The sequence below is a fragment of the Corythoichthys intestinalis genome, chromosome 2, assembly GCF_030265065.1.
Source record: "Corythoichthys intestinalis isolate RoL2023-P3 chromosome 2, ASM3026506v1, whole genome shotgun sequence".
NCBI classification, from domain to species: Eukaryota; Metazoa; Chordata; class Actinopteri; order Syngnathiformes; family Syngnathidae; genus Corythoichthys; species Corythoichthys intestinalis.
In genome coordinates, this window is record NC_080396.1 from 53,506,696 (window position 1) to 53,522,079 (window position 15,384).

The 15,384-nt window shown below is 36.1% G+C and overlaps 2 protein-coding genes across 3 annotated transcripts; both read right to left on the reverse strand.

The window, feature by feature from the left end:
• Positions 1-751: 751 nt before the first annotated feature.
• LOC130929459 (uncharacterized) lies at positions 752-4,602 on the reverse strand. The gene is made up of 5 exons (XM_057856600.1): positions 4,208-4,602; positions 4,069-4,125; positions 3,619-3,753; positions 2,778-2,906; positions 752-879 (listed from the first exon to the last, which is right to left on the reverse strand). The coding sequence occupies exons 1-5, from the start codon at positions 4,524-4,526 to the stop codon at positions 752-754; spliced, it is 768 nt and encodes a 255-aa protein (XP_057712583.1). The 5' UTR covers positions 4,527-4,602.
• Positions 4,603-6,055: 1,453 nt separating this feature from the next.
• On the reverse strand, positions 6,056-14,880 carry LOC130912492 (uncharacterized). Of its 2 annotated transcripts, none has more exons than XM_057830618.1 (13): positions 14,208-14,880; positions 13,338-13,446; positions 12,591-12,753; positions 12,300-12,492; positions 11,842-11,943; positions 11,282-11,383; positions 10,692-10,793; positions 9,502-9,603; positions 8,306-8,407; positions 7,708-7,809; positions 7,404-7,499; positions 7,017-7,080; positions 6,056-6,218 (listed from the first exon to the last, which is right to left on the reverse strand). In XM_057830618.1, exons 1-13 carry the CDS (start codon positions 14,238-14,240, stop codon positions 6,199-6,201), a joined length of 1,290 nt encoding a protein of 429 aa, XP_057686601.1. In that variant the 5' UTR covers positions 14,241-14,880; the 3' UTR covers positions 6,056-6,198. The 2 variants fall into 2 exon arrangements, with proteins under 2 accessions (XP_057686601.1, XP_057686600.1); XM_057830617.1 differs by lacking the exon at positions 6,056-6,218 and adding an exon at positions 6,462-6,705 and having other exon boundaries at positions 6,979-7,080.
• Between the last annotated feature and the right edge of the window lie 504 nt (positions 14,881-15,384).

The following is a 15,384-nucleotide window of genomic DNA, read 5'->3' on the forward strand; positions in this document are numbered from 1 at the left end:
AAAAAACAACAACAAACAAAATCAGAATAAAAAACAGGGCAACAGTGACCACACACACACACACACACACACACACACACACACACACACACACACCTATACGGGTTTATATGTTTTCTGGGGACCAAAAATCTAAAATTATGAAAGCATCATTTGTGGGGACCACCCTTTCTAAATGGTTTACAGAGCTGAAAAAAATCAGGTATAACCAGTTTGGCCATGTGAACTTATACACGCCTTCAAATATCAGAAATGATGAAGTGATGATTTTCACCATGCATTCTGGGGACCTATAAAAAAAACGATTATACATTCTTTTTGGGGACCTCATTTAAATAATATGCAAAGTAATTTACATATTTCACACTTGGTCCCCACAAATTGAACTTGATTAATGGGGACATTTTACCAGTTGTATTGACATACAGTAGTAAGCATCTGTATTAAACCATAACCTGACAGTCAGTGACTGAATATTGAAATAGAGGCCATTTAATATTAGTTTCATCTGCCAACACGAATATATTTCACACTGAAATAAATTTTATGAAAACATGTTACATTTAATGGAACAACAACAACAAACAACAACAAATTGCCTTTGGTGAGGTCAAATGGCACACAAACATAACACTGTCGTCTTTAGAATAACAAAAAAAAGAACAAATGAAAAACCAAAAACAAAACAAAAAAAACCCCATCAAACCAGTGTTGTGTGTGAAAAACTTACCAGAGTGTTGATAACAAAAATCTATTTACATTGCAATTTCCTTTTAGATGCTGAAATGCGGTTGTAAATGTAAAATTTGAGATTCCGCCAGTCCCGGTTCTTCAGGGCTTCTGGTTCAGCCCTTAAACACTTTTCACAGTCCAGTTTACCTGGCACAATGAAAGATGTTATGAACTTTGTCATGTGCCTTTCCACCGCCTGCACCTCCTTCTTCTGCCAGGGACATTTCTTCTTCTGCGTGGTTTTGCCTTGAAGTTTAGGGAGGGGGGGGGGGGGGGGGGGGGGTTGTGATTGGAAGAATAAAGAAGTTTGTGATTGAAATCATGTCTAATGCCACCTATAAAGACAAACATTATTGTAATGCTGTGAAGTTACATTATATACTGTAGCTTGCTCCCTGGGACACCACCTATTATGCCAATAGGTAAAACTACCACCAGACTAGGTTATTTGAAAGACTAAATAGTCTTGTGTACCATTACGTGTAAAAGTGTCATGCATTCATAGAAAGAACAACAGAGCCAAAAATGTGCCAGATCTCCCAGGAAATTTTCCTTTTTGTATCAACTCAACCAGGTCTTCCCTGCTGCAGTATCACAGGTCCCTGCAACTTCCGAGTTTTCTATAAAAATGATGACTCTGCAGGCAGTTCTACTGTTCAGAGAGCAAAGCCTCTGTTGTTATATCCTACTATGACATATTCGGAAGAAATTACTTCAAAATGTGAACACTTCATTTTTTGACATTTATGAATTAATTACAAATATTCAACAACACATAGCCACTTAAAGCCACTTGAAATTCAAGGGTCAATAAATGATTAAAAAATATATTTAAGGAATTGAGTGTCTATTAACCCTGACAGCCATCGATAATTTACATTGACAGTAAAATATGCCTCTGTTTTCTGCTGTACAATAAATGGATGAGAGTCATCTTCCCTGATGACTTTAGAGGACGTACAATGTTGGATAAGTCTATCTTTCTCACGGCCAGTGTTGTTAATCTTACTGAAAAAAAGTAATTAATTATAGTTACAAATTACTTCTCCCAAAAAGTCATTGCGTTAGTAACTCAATTACCTGAATGTAAGACATTACACGGCAAAGTAATTGGTGATAATTACTTTTTTTTTTCCTAAAAAAAAACAAAAAAAAACATTGGCCACACTATGTAAAGTTTTTTGTGAAGGTTTTTGGTACAATTGGCCCGAGCCCAATTCTTTACCCTAATTTACCCTTTACCCTGAATCAACTGTTAAAAGTTGTTAAAATTGCTCCCATTATTGCATTAGTTCCCTTCTCTCTACTTTCAACATATGAAAGTTTTAAAACTGTGTCATCATTTAAAGATAGATTCAAGTCAAGATTTTACTGATTTAGAAGTATTTTAGATAAAAAGTTACTTAGGTTCGCTAGGAAGGTTCTCTACAACAGAGCCGTAATAAAAGGTCTACTGCTTTAAGATGGCGGCTGTTTACTAACGCATCTAGTGCCGTGTCTATCATTTTGCATCTAGTTATATCTATATACAGTACATGTGATATCTACCATATGTCTACCATATCTACCATAACATGCGGGCGTAGTTTGTACGCTATCGGCCCATTTACAACAGGTATTATTGGAGCTACCTAGCATCGCGTTTGCTCGGCGTCACAACTTTCTTGCCTCCTCCCCACTCTTGCTCTGCTCTGTCGTCTCGGTGAGTCCGTCTCCCTCAGACTTTTCGACCAATATAATAACGCATAGTAACGCATGCCTTTCCGTCCTCAGTAACGGTAATGGCGTTGCCAAGATGAGAAAAGTAATTAATTAGATTACCCACTTCTGAAAAAAATAACGCCGTTAGTAACGCCGTTATATTGTAACGCCGTTATTAACAACACTGCTCACGACACACATATTTGTGAGATTGTGAGATCTCAAAAGAGTAGTATTTAATTTTCAATGCAAAATTTCATATCGGTGTTCCCACTATTACAATACTTTGATTACAATACAATGAATATATTGGATTAAAAACAGCTTGATTTCTAAGTGTTTACCTTCAGCGGAGGACTTCTTAGCACTGGCCCTTGCACGGACCCCATCTAATGATGGGGGTTCGTGCCTCCTATGTGTTTTGGGTCTCTTGTGTGGTATGTCATCACTCATTGTTTCATCTTGGTCTGCTCCTATGGAAAATAGAACATATTGCACATATAGTACAAATAATTATGTACATATCCTCATGCATTGATGTGTTCCACTCAAATACATTTTTACATTCATACATTTCATGAATATATTTAGTTTTATTAAAAGTTGATTTTGTCTTCTCTCATTAGAAATATTTGAAATGTTCATATTTTTAGAATAGCTGCTGAATTTATTTCTAACTTCAACACAAAATCTGTTTTAAAATCAACTTTTAGAAGGTTTCTTAACAATGACACCTGATGGCATCTCACAATCAACAGATGGAGTTTTGCACCTCTTATTTGTTTTTTTATCTCTTCTTTGGTCTGTCCTCTATTTCTTCTAAATGTCCTCCGAAAGAAGTTTTTTTTTAATAGAAAAATTGTGTTTACACTCAGAGATAACTAAAGCCGTTGCACTCAAAGATAACTAAAGCCGAATTATTATTTCTATTTATCTTACGATTTAGAAAGTGTTAAAAACTTTTGCAGTAACAATAAGTTTCTGAATGCATGTCTGTGTTTGTCATAAATAAATTATTGGTCTTAGATTTTAATTTTAATATTAAATATACCGTAGTTGGTTATTGGTTGCTTATTAAAAGTACTGTAAAGATGTTATTTCCTGTCTTAATTACTCGTACTAGTAATATTTATATATTAAAAGAGTTATTGATTTTAGTCCAAATTACAAAAAAATAAAAAAAACCTTTTGAGGAAGGTTTCTCAGCACCGACTGCTGATGACATCTCATCACCCGATGAAGAAGATGAGTGTCCCTCTCGTGATAGCAATGGTGTTTCAATCCTCTCAGGAGGGGGATGTGTCTCCTCTGTTAGTAGTCCTATGGAAAGTAACCTTTTTCAGAGTTTTATAGTATTTTGGCAATAAATTAGGGTAAATGTGTACTTAACCACCTACACAGGTATAATAGAATAAGATAAACATGTCCACAAGCCACTTCAAGAGTAAAAATAAATATTTTCCAGCTAAATTCCAAGTGCTAAAACTCATTTACAGTCCTGAAATTTTATAATCTGGGTCATAAAACAAAAACCCTCCCACAAAAATAAGACATACTAAAAACAGGAAAAAAGATAGTGTTTCTTTAAAATATAATAAAAATAGTATTTAACCCAACAACCCAGACCTACTGTACCATCATCATTTAGGTGTCCTGTATGCATGGTGTCATCATCACTGTCCAGAAGTTTTTCTGTAGAAGTCATGCAAACTGCAATTTACTTTTTTTTACTCAAAGAGGAAGGGATGGCAAATACAGAAATAAAAAGACATACCATCTGGGTCAATCTCAACTTCATCCAGACTTTTCCCACTGAATTCAGCCATTCTACCCTGTTCGAGAGCCACAAGGAGTTTGCTGACTTTGGCAAGTTGCAAAGTCTTCTCAGGCAGCCGATAATACTCTCTGTGGACTCTAATGTCATGGCCGAGAAAATTGGCCAATTGGTCCATTTCTGTGTTTGTCATGTTTAGCACTGTTGACAAGGTTGCGGCATGCTTTCTCAGCTTGGTCGATGTCAGTGACCTGGGACATGCAGCACCACATTGCTGTGCAAACGAACGGAAACAATCCGATCCTCGGAAGTGTGTCATGGCCCCTGGTCGTGCAAATAGGTATTCATTATCTTTCAGAACCCCACAAGCTTCTCTCTGTGAAACAAGGAGTTCTATGGCACGCAGCATTTTGGGAGTGAGAAGAATGGGCACTGGACGTCCACGCTTTCCTCTGATAACAATCCTGGTGAAGTGTCTGCAGAGTTTTTTTTCCAACTCAGAGAGTGCCCAGTCCAAATCATCATGTGGATCAGAGGTGTCTCTCGAAAGAAATGCAGATAGGGGCATGCATGCCACCTCTCCCTCTCTGCGCCGGTTGAAAAGAATGAGCTGGACAAGACACACCTTTGTCAGCTCATTCCAGACCTTTGCCGATGGAGTCTCAGAGAGGAATGTGTACCATTTATCGTGTTCTTGAGTGAGATATGCATGCAGTTTTTGGACATCTTTGGTGAAGGGCATGACACTGGGCACATTCCACTTTGCTTCCCTGATGTTCCTTAATGCTGCAGCTGAGATCAACTCGTGCCACTTTTCCTTATGGACAGCTTCAAAGTTGGTGGCCTCCGTTACAAGCTTTTCATTGTTTGAGATTAAACCCTTGGCTTTTAGGAGTTTGCTTACTTTAACTAAGGAGTGTCCTAGTTTGTTTGCGAGTGATGGAACCAAAAACCTGCCTAATTCATTTTCATGCCCACATGTAAACTTGACAGCTGTAACAGTCTCCATGTACTTTTCTGGATTAATGAAATCTTCCATGTTTTTCAAGGTGGTCACTCTCCTGGCACCCTGAACCAACCTTCCCAATTCTCGCATCTTCTCTCGCACATGATTTTTATTCTTTGCTGATGTACCGCTTTTATTTAACAAATGTTGCCCAAATTCAATAATTACTGGGTCATTTTTTATTATGTGTGAGATCGGATCAGGATTCATTGAAGTAACTATTTGCCACAACTGTTCACTTGTGGCTGCTGGTACGGGCCCTGTGTATACACATAAAGATTGAACACGGTTCTTTCCTGGTTTAGGGGCATTTGATCCAGGTTTGAATTGACAAATACGCATGTGTCGCCACAGAACTTTGCGAAGGAAAAGTCCTTGACAATGTGCACAATGCATAAAGTCATTTCCTTGTGTCTCGTTAGGAGGCCGTTTAAATGGCACTAATTCTCCTTTTCCTGACTGCATAACAAATGCATTGTGAGCAAAGTTTCCTTTGTTACGAATATAATCTAACTGTTTTTTTCTTTCCTTCGAGCCCTTAGGAAAGCTAACAGCACGCGCAACATCTGATTTATCCTCATGTGAACGTTCTAAATGCCTTGCCATCTTCGCGTAAGGCTTTGAACAATACAAGCAGTAATGTCTCTTATCATACACTCTTTTGGCACCCACTTTTTTGCATGGACCAACAACTACTGTGCCTCTGGTATGACTTGAACTGTGGACATCATCTGCTCTGCTGGAAGAAGGTTCTTCTGTTTCACTGGAATAGGGTTTCTCTTCTGCTCTGACACTAGATGTCAGTCTGTTTTTTGGTGTGGTAGAGTCACACATAGGGATTTCCATGTCAGATATATCATGTTTTGCCAGTGTGGGTAGTTTGTATCTGTCGCTGGCCTCACAGTCGGTATCACTTTTGGAGGTGGTATCAGGGATAAACTCATCTCCACTTGATGGTGAAGAATAAAAAAGCTCATCTGAATCTTCAAAACTTGTGTCTTTCATCTGAAATATATTCAAACATGAATAATTTAAATGAAATTGAAACATTTTCAAATTTTCATGAAGTTTTGAATTTTCTTATGAAGAATGTTAAAATCTGACATACCGTAAAGCGTATTGTGATATATTTGTTAACAATTTAACTGCTCATCATCAAATGTCTTTGTTAAAAATGATACAGTATCTTCAAGAATCTGCTTGTACTAGGAATGCAGGGTAAATACATTTGGCCCAGCCTCCCCCATGTTGTCTGAAGATCACTAATTAGTATGTCATTTAAGTGTGAGTTGTTTAAAACCTATGTTAACTTGTATTCGTCACCAATCACGGGCTACTGTATGATTAGAACATTAAATATAACATTTTGAGCAACACACTAAAGTGAAAAAAGACAAACTCAGTTTTGATCTATTTAGTATCTTCCAGTATATAAACTCACAATGACACTTCTGGTCCTTCTGTGTCTGTCACTATGTGTCGTTGTAATAGCCTGATAATAAGAAGTGAAAACATACACGTTAATATTTACCAGAACAGTATTTAAAGTTATTTTAAAAGGATTTAGAAATTCCTTCCTAGCCAAATGCTACCTGCCTTCACATATCCTAAAACTAAACTAGCTTTTTGTGAACATAAATATTTCACTTTGGCATGAGCACAACATGAAATACTTTTACACTGCTTTTCCACAAACTCAAGGTTAATGAACGTTTTGATAATTATATACCGTACATATAGACTTAAAAAGTAAATATGAAAGTACCTGTTGAGTGTTGTTTGGAAAAGCAACATTCTCCTTACTATATACAGTTGTTGAAGGACATGAGGTCTCTGAATCCAATGCACTGTCCTTAAAGGCGGTCATCTGCAACATCATCAACAACATTAGTAAATCATCATTGTAGGAAATGATATAAGAAAACAAAATACATCTTAAGTGTCCAGAATAAAGTGATTAACCAAGATAGCCAAACATAATTGTGCAACATTAACCTTCAGAATAATAAAAAAAATAAAAAAGGCTTTTTTGTTTTCCACATGACTATCATGTAATCTAGCAATCTATAGCTCATCATGAAGTCTAAGCTATTGAGAAAAAAAAAAAAACTTAAAAAAATATGTATAAATGAAAGCACCTTTGATGTAGAGTGAAAAATATAACCTGAAAAGTGATGTATATGAAAGTACCTGTTGACTGTTTGAATCAGCAACATTCTCAAAATGACCCACAGTCATAGAGGAACAAAAGATCTCTGAAGCTATATCACTGTTAATGGTGATCATCTGCAAAACATTAGGTAACACATCATTTTAGAATAAAATATAAGGCACCAAAAGTAAATCTCAAGTAAACTTCAGAATCAACATTCTCTTCTACCTACAAAACTACGTTCCCACATATATTTCAGTCCAACCTAACAGGCATTGTAGGGACATAGCTTTACAAAAACTTTTAACATTCACTCCTGAAAAGTGATGGAGATGAGCGTACCTGTTGTGTGTTATTTGAAACAGCAGCAATCGCTAACTGATCCACAGTCGTGGAGGGATGAGAGGTCTCTATAGCCAAATCCCAGTCTTTGTAGGCTGCAACCTGCATCACATTTAGTAAATCACAGTTATATGGTATTAGAAACCATAAGTAATTATCAAGCAAATGTCAGTGTAAACAACACTTTCTACCTGCCAACCACCGTCCTCACACATCTTTCAGTAAATCCAAACGGGTATTGTGGTGACATTTATCAACACAAACTTTCATTTCTCATGGGGACCGGGACTACAAGCAGTCCCCATTTTCCAAATTGTAACCCAAACATTTTACACACATTGACATTATAGTTTAAAAGTGTAATGTGAGGACATCGTAAATGTCTAGAAAAATGTGATAAATAACCAAAATTTTATTCACTATGATCAATTAAAATCAGCCTAAAATATTCATGTAACATTAACCTTCTGAACGCGATATATTAAACTGGCTGCTTTACACATCCACATGACTATATAAAGGAATTTAGTGCCCAGCCTCACAAATGCTGTGCTGTAGATGGAAAAAATGACCTGAAAAGTGATGGAGATGAAAGTACCTGTTGAGTGTTGTTTGGACAAGTCGCAATCTCCATCTGATTCATACTCATGTAGGGATGAGAGGTCTGTGAAGCCAAATCACAGTCCTTGCAGGCAGCAATCTGCAACACATTTAGTAAATCATCATTGTAGAATCTGATATGACAAAACAAAAGTCAATATGAAGTCAAATTAAGCATAAACATCCGTTTCTAATGGCCAACCCACGTCCTCACACATTTCAGTAAAAATAATCGGGCTTTGTGGGGACATTTATTCACACAAACTTTATTTTTTTCATGGGGACCAGCAGCAATCTAATTTTCCTAGATATCACCCAAACATTTTACACCCATTTAGATTATGGTGTGAACGTGTAATGTGGGGACATCGTAAATGTCTACAACAAAGTGATAAATAACCAAAATTATATTCACTATGATCAATTAAATCAGTCTAAAATATTCTCGTAACATTAATCTACTGAATACAATTAATGAGGCGTGCTCCTTTACCTATCCACATGATTCTATCATGGAATTTAGTGCCCATCATCACAAAGGACGTTATTAAGACGGAAAAAAATAACCGCAAATGTGATGGAGGTGAGAGTACCTGTTGAGTGTTGTTTGGACAAGTAGAGATCTCCGTCTGATCCATATCCATGGAAGGAGTAGAGGTCTCTGAAGCCAAGGCACTGTCATTAATGGTGGTCATCTGCAACACATTTAGTAAATCATCATTGTAGAATATGATATGACAAAACAAAAGTCAATATGAAGTCAAATTAAGCATAAACATCCGTTTCTAATGGCCAACCCACGTCCTCACACATTTCAGTAAAAATAATAGGGCTTTGTGGGGACATTTTTTCACACAAACTTTAATTTTTTCATGGGGACCAGACCAGCAGCAATCTAATTTTCCTAGATATCACCCAAACATTTTTACACCCATTCAGATTATGGTGTGAACGTGTAATGTGGGGACATCGTAAATGTCTACAACAAAGTGATAAATAACCAAAATTATATTCACTATGATCAATTAAATCAGTCTAAAATATTCTCGTGACATTACTCTACTGAATACAATTAACGAAGTGTGCTCCTTTACCTATCCACATGATTCTATCATGGAATTTAGTGCCTATCATCACAAAGGAAGTGATTTAGAGGGAATAAAATAACCGCAAATGTGATGGAGGTGAGAGTACCTGTTGAGTGTTGTTTGGACAAGTAGAGATCTCCGTCTGATCCATATCCATGGAAGGAGTAGAGGTCTCTGAAGCCAAGGCACTGTCATTAATGGTGGTCATCTGCAACACATTTCGTAAATCATCATTGTAGAATATGATATGACAAAACAAAAGTCAATATGAAGTCAAATTAAGCATAAACATCCGTTTCCATGGCCAACCCACGTCCTCACACATTTCAGTAAAAATAATCGGGCTTTGTGGGGACATTTATTCACACAAACTTTAATTTTTTCATGGGGACCAGACTAGCAGCAATCTAATTTTCCTAGATATCACCCAAACATTTTTACACCCATTCAGATTATGGTGTGAACGTGTAATGTGGGGACATCGTAAATGTCTACAACAAAGTGATAAATAACCAAAATTATATTCACTATGATCAATTAAATCAGTCTAAAATATTCTCGTGACATTACTCTACTGAATACAATTAATGAAGTGTGCTCCTTTACCTATCCACATGATTCTATCATGGAATTTAGTGCCTATCATCACAAAGGAAGTGATTTAGAGGGAATAAAATAACCGCAAATGTGATGGAGGTGAGAGTACCTGTTGAGTGTTGTTTGGACAAGTATGAATCTCCTTCTGATCCATATCCATGGAAGGAGTAGAGGTCTCTGAAGCCAAGGCACTGTCATTAATGGTGGTCATCTGCAACACATTTCGTAAATCATCATTGTAGAATATGATATGACAAAACAAAAGTCAATATGAAGTCAAATTAAGCATAAACATCCGTTTCCATGGCCAACCCACGTCCTCACACATTTCAGTAAAAATAATCGGGCTTTGTGGGGACATTTATTCACACAAACTTTAATTTTCTCATAGGGACCAGACCAGATATTCGAAGATATCACCCAAACATTTTTACACCCATTCACATTATGATGTGAACGTGTAATGTGGGGACATCGTAAATGTCTACAACAAAGTGATAAATAACCAACATTATATTCACTATAATCAGTTAAATCAGTCTGAAATATTTTTGTAACATTAATCTATTGAATACAATTAATGACGTGCGCTCCTTTACCTATCCACATGATTCTATCATGGAATTTAGTGCTCATCATCACATAGGAAGTTATTTAGAGGGAAAAAAATAACCGCAAATGTGATGGAGGTGAGAGTACCTGTTCAGTCTTGTTTGGACAAGTAGAGATCTCAGTCTGATCCATACTCATGGAAGGATTAGAGGTCTCTGAAGCCAAAGCACTGTCATTAATGATGGTCATCTGCAACACATTTAGTAAATCATCATTGTAGAATATGATTTGACAAAACAAAAGTCAATATGAATTCAAATTAAGCATAAACATCTGTTTTTAATGGCCAACCCACGTCCTCACACATTTCAGTAAAAATAATCGGGCTTTGTGGGGACATTTATTCACACAAACTTTAATTTTCTCATGGGGACCAGACCAGCACCAATATCATTTTCCAAGATATCACCCAAACATTTTTACACCCTTTCAAATTATGGTGTGAACGTGCAATGTGGGGACATCGTAAATGTCTAGAACAAAGTGATAAATAACCAAAATAATATTCACAAGGTTCAATAAAAATTAGCTTAAAATATATTTTTTACATTAACTGAATGCAATCCATGAAATATGCTCTTTCCACCTTACTTTGTCATGGAATTTAGTTCCCAGCATCACATGGGCTGTGCTGTAGATGGAAAACATGACCTGTAAAGTGATGGAGATGAAAGTACCTGTTGTGTATTGTTTGGAACAGCAGCAATCTCTAACTGATCAACGGTCATGGAGGGATGAGAGGTCTCTAAAGCCGAATCACAGTCCTCAAAGGCGGCCATCTGCAACACATTTAGAGAATCATAATTGTAGAATATGATAAAAGAAACCAAAAGTAATTCCCAAGCAAACATCAGTGTAAACAACCCTTTCTACCTGCCAACCACCGTCCTTGTTCATCTTTCAGTAAACCAAACAGAACTTTGTGTGGATATTTATTTACACAAACTTTAATTTCTCATGGAGACCGGACCAGCAGCGGTATGATTTCCGAAGATATCACACAAACATTTTTACTCCCTTTCACCTTATGGCGTGATTGTGTAATGTGGGGCACTGTCAGTGTCCACAATACATTGAAAAATAAAATAATAATCACTATGTGATATTAAATTAGTTTAAAATACTCTCATAACATTAACCTTCCAAACGCATTACATGAATTTGGCTGCTGTACGTATCCTCAGGACTGAATCAGTAGATAGACAAATAACTCAAAAAGAGATTGATATAAAAGTACCTGTTGAGAGTTGTTTTGACATGTCACATTCTCCATCTGATCCATAATCATGGAGGAACAAGAGGTCTCTATTCCCAAATCACTCTCCTTAATGCCGTTCATCTGCAACACATTTAGTAAATCATCATTGTATAATATGATTTTACAAACCAATCTTAGTTGAATTTTTCTTTTATCCCAGACAATTGATTTAGGTTGTTTTATTTGCCTGACATGTTTTCACTTTTGTCAACAACAACAATTGTCTGGGATAAAAGAAAAGTGTAGAAAAAATGAACTTAATACAACAAATGTCAATCGATAGTCCAATTCAGAGTCAAGATTCCTTTCTACATGCCAATCTCCTTCCTTACACATATTTCAGTCAAAGTAAACAGATGGTACGGGTATGTAGGTAGGTAGGTAAAAATTACTTTCGTTTTGTATTACAGAGCGATTCTGTGTTCCATCTCACATACTTGTGTTCTCCATGGACAGTCATCAACTCCATAATCATAATTTATTTCTTCTCCTTCTTGAATGTCTTCCACAGCAAACAAACAGAGGTGTGGCTTTCCTTCCACATCAATCCTTTTAATTTTACAGTTTGGCCGTCTGTGTTCATCATTTACCAACCTCCCAAATGATTCATCATCTCTTGAAGCATCAATGCTTGAAAAAAGATGAGGAAAAGAAAATAATCAGATGATAATACCTTTCAGGGTATTCTAATTTGTGTAATTCTGTTCAGAATATAATTTAAGCCTTACCACCATGTTTTTCCTCTCCACTTAAATGCAAACATAAATGCAGCACATGATGGGTGGTAAACTCTTCTTCTGCACTGATATTCTGAATCATTTATCAGATCACCCCTATATTCTGCAACAAATTGACCTCTGCTGATTGCAGCTTTTGCAAAAACACCACGTCCTGCAGACAGAGGGAACACTTTTTTTTTTTTTTTTTAACAACACATTTACAAAAAACAAAACAGACTCATCATTAATTTCCAAATGGTATCAAATCAGCAAACTCTCTCAGATATCAATAAATAAAAATAAAATTTCATATATTCCGTAACGAAAAAAGAACCCATATTATTTCTAGACATTATTTGAATTACTCAGGTTCCAATTGTTTAATTCTTCAGAGTCAGAGTAGTTTTGTTTGTCAAAGGATTATTAAGTTAATTTAAAACTAAGTTTTTGCTTTGATTTCTGAACACTGTATCCCTTAACTCCCTTCATGTAGCGGTACAACAAATGGTCGCCTACAGTTAGAATTGCTTTGCTGGTGCTTTAATTTTTTATCTTTACAAAAAGTGCCACACATATTCCTGCATTTTTTTTTTTTTTTTTAATTATCAATGATGGTTAATATTTATTGCAGCTCTACTAGTGTCTAATGTCACCTCAGATTTTGGTTGGTTTTTGATGCCCATGTGGTAATAATTGTACGTTTTGTGTATCATGTAGTTTTTGTAATCACAACAAATCACACAGACCACATCTTACCTTTAACTGCATCAATGTACTTGATGCACAATTTGTCTGTCTTGTCAGTCTTTGAGGTAACATGACAAATGGCATCCTGAAGGGGGCTGACCCTTTTTGGCATTTCAAACTGAACACATAAAAAAGTATTTTCATTACATTCAGTAAGATTTTTCTATAATATGACATCAAACATAATTAAAAAAAAAATATATATATATATATATATATATATATATACAAATGCAGTAAGCTATACAGCATATGTATTAGAATATCTCTGTTCCATCACACCTCATTCCAATGTTTATTCTGGCTTACTTGATTGATTTGAGGGGAAAAAACCCAAATGCAGCAACATAGAAATAAATGTAACATCTGATGGGTATTTGTGTAAAAGTACATGACTAATCTGTGAACCAAAGCAAAAATGGGAAATCTGGAAAGATTTTCTATAGGCAGAAACATATGCCTTTTTTAATTATTTTTTTAAAATCATTGCCTTTCTCAGAACCAAAGTGGAATACTAACTTTTTTCACTTAAATATAACACTCTGGTTATGCATTCCACAAAAATAAATTCCATGTTTTACTCATTTCTAAAGTTAATCCATACTTCTACACATTTTTCACCCAATAAATTGCTAACATACTGTTACAAATATTTATGCTTAAGATTTAGCCCTATAATTTAAATAAAACTCTTCATCCGGAGCAAAAATATTCTTAAATCCCATTATGATACAAAGTAGTACTAAGCTTAAAACATTACTCAGTTAGAGCTACAGTGTGATTAACTAAAAAGAGCAAACTTAAGGAAATTTGCGCAATTGGAGCTATAATTAGCTAGCAACAGCAAACTTAATTGTTCAAGCATACAAAACAGCTTACCTTAGGTTTTATTTTTGCTTCTTTGGCTGGCATGTTTACTAGCTCTTGCTAGCGTCTTCTGATGAGTCTAATTGAAGATTGCTTTCTACCTGTTTGACTCCATCGTTGTAAAAATCACCACATATTGGGGACAAGGGAGTGGGCGGGATTATGCAAATATGTGTGTGAAGCAGTGAATGCAATGAAATATATAACTAGATAATACATAATAGAAAACTTATTTGTTCATGCAAACAAATTAGCATTTTTTGTGTTACATTTACTTCATCTTCTTCTGCTGGCATGTTGACTAGCTCTTTCTAGTGTCTTCTGATGATTCTAATTAAAGATGACTTTCTGCCTGTTCTGATCCATTGATGTAAAAATCCTTACATGTGGGGACCAGGAAGTGGGTGGGATTATGTAAATGTGTGTGTAGAGCAGTGCAGTCGCAGTGAGTGCCATAGCAGTGAAAACTATGTAGGGGGGGCTAATGAGCATTGTCTACACACATACGTTGATCAAAAATCATGCTTTTTGGGCCAAGGCTAAAAATTTCACAGGCACATATAGACCACCTGCTTTATCGAATTTTACAGTTTGACTCATGGGGACCAGCTTTTTGGTCCCCATACCGCAACTGGTCCCCATGACGTGACTGTGTATACAGATTTTTGTCCCCATAAAACATGGAAACCAGTGCACAGGCACACACCATAAGAAACTGAGCTGGAACAACAAAATGGATAACTGCTTCAATGTGATCTAATTTGATTTATTGGGACTTTCTAATTGACAATGAAGAAATTTGGTATGACACCAGCACATTCCATAAATATCCATACATTTGCACACAAGGATGTGCATTTCTTTTTCGTGAGATCAAACATTTTGTTTCAAAGAGTGAGTAAAGTATCACACGTATCATTTCCCAGCGTCTCTGACTCATCACTGATGCTTAAGTGAGATTAATAAAGGGTTCACTTCATGTCCCAGTGCCCCTTTGTTCCCAGTGATGGAAAATATGCAATCAAGCAGCAAATATAAAAGATCAGACAAAACTAATCGGGAGATGTTTGGCCGTAAATGTATGACAGGAAAGAAGACCAAGATATAAACCTCTTGATTTTGTCTTTGATAGTCTTGCCAATCCAAATAGGTCATTGTTTGTGATCATTACAAAGTATCAGTTCACTGA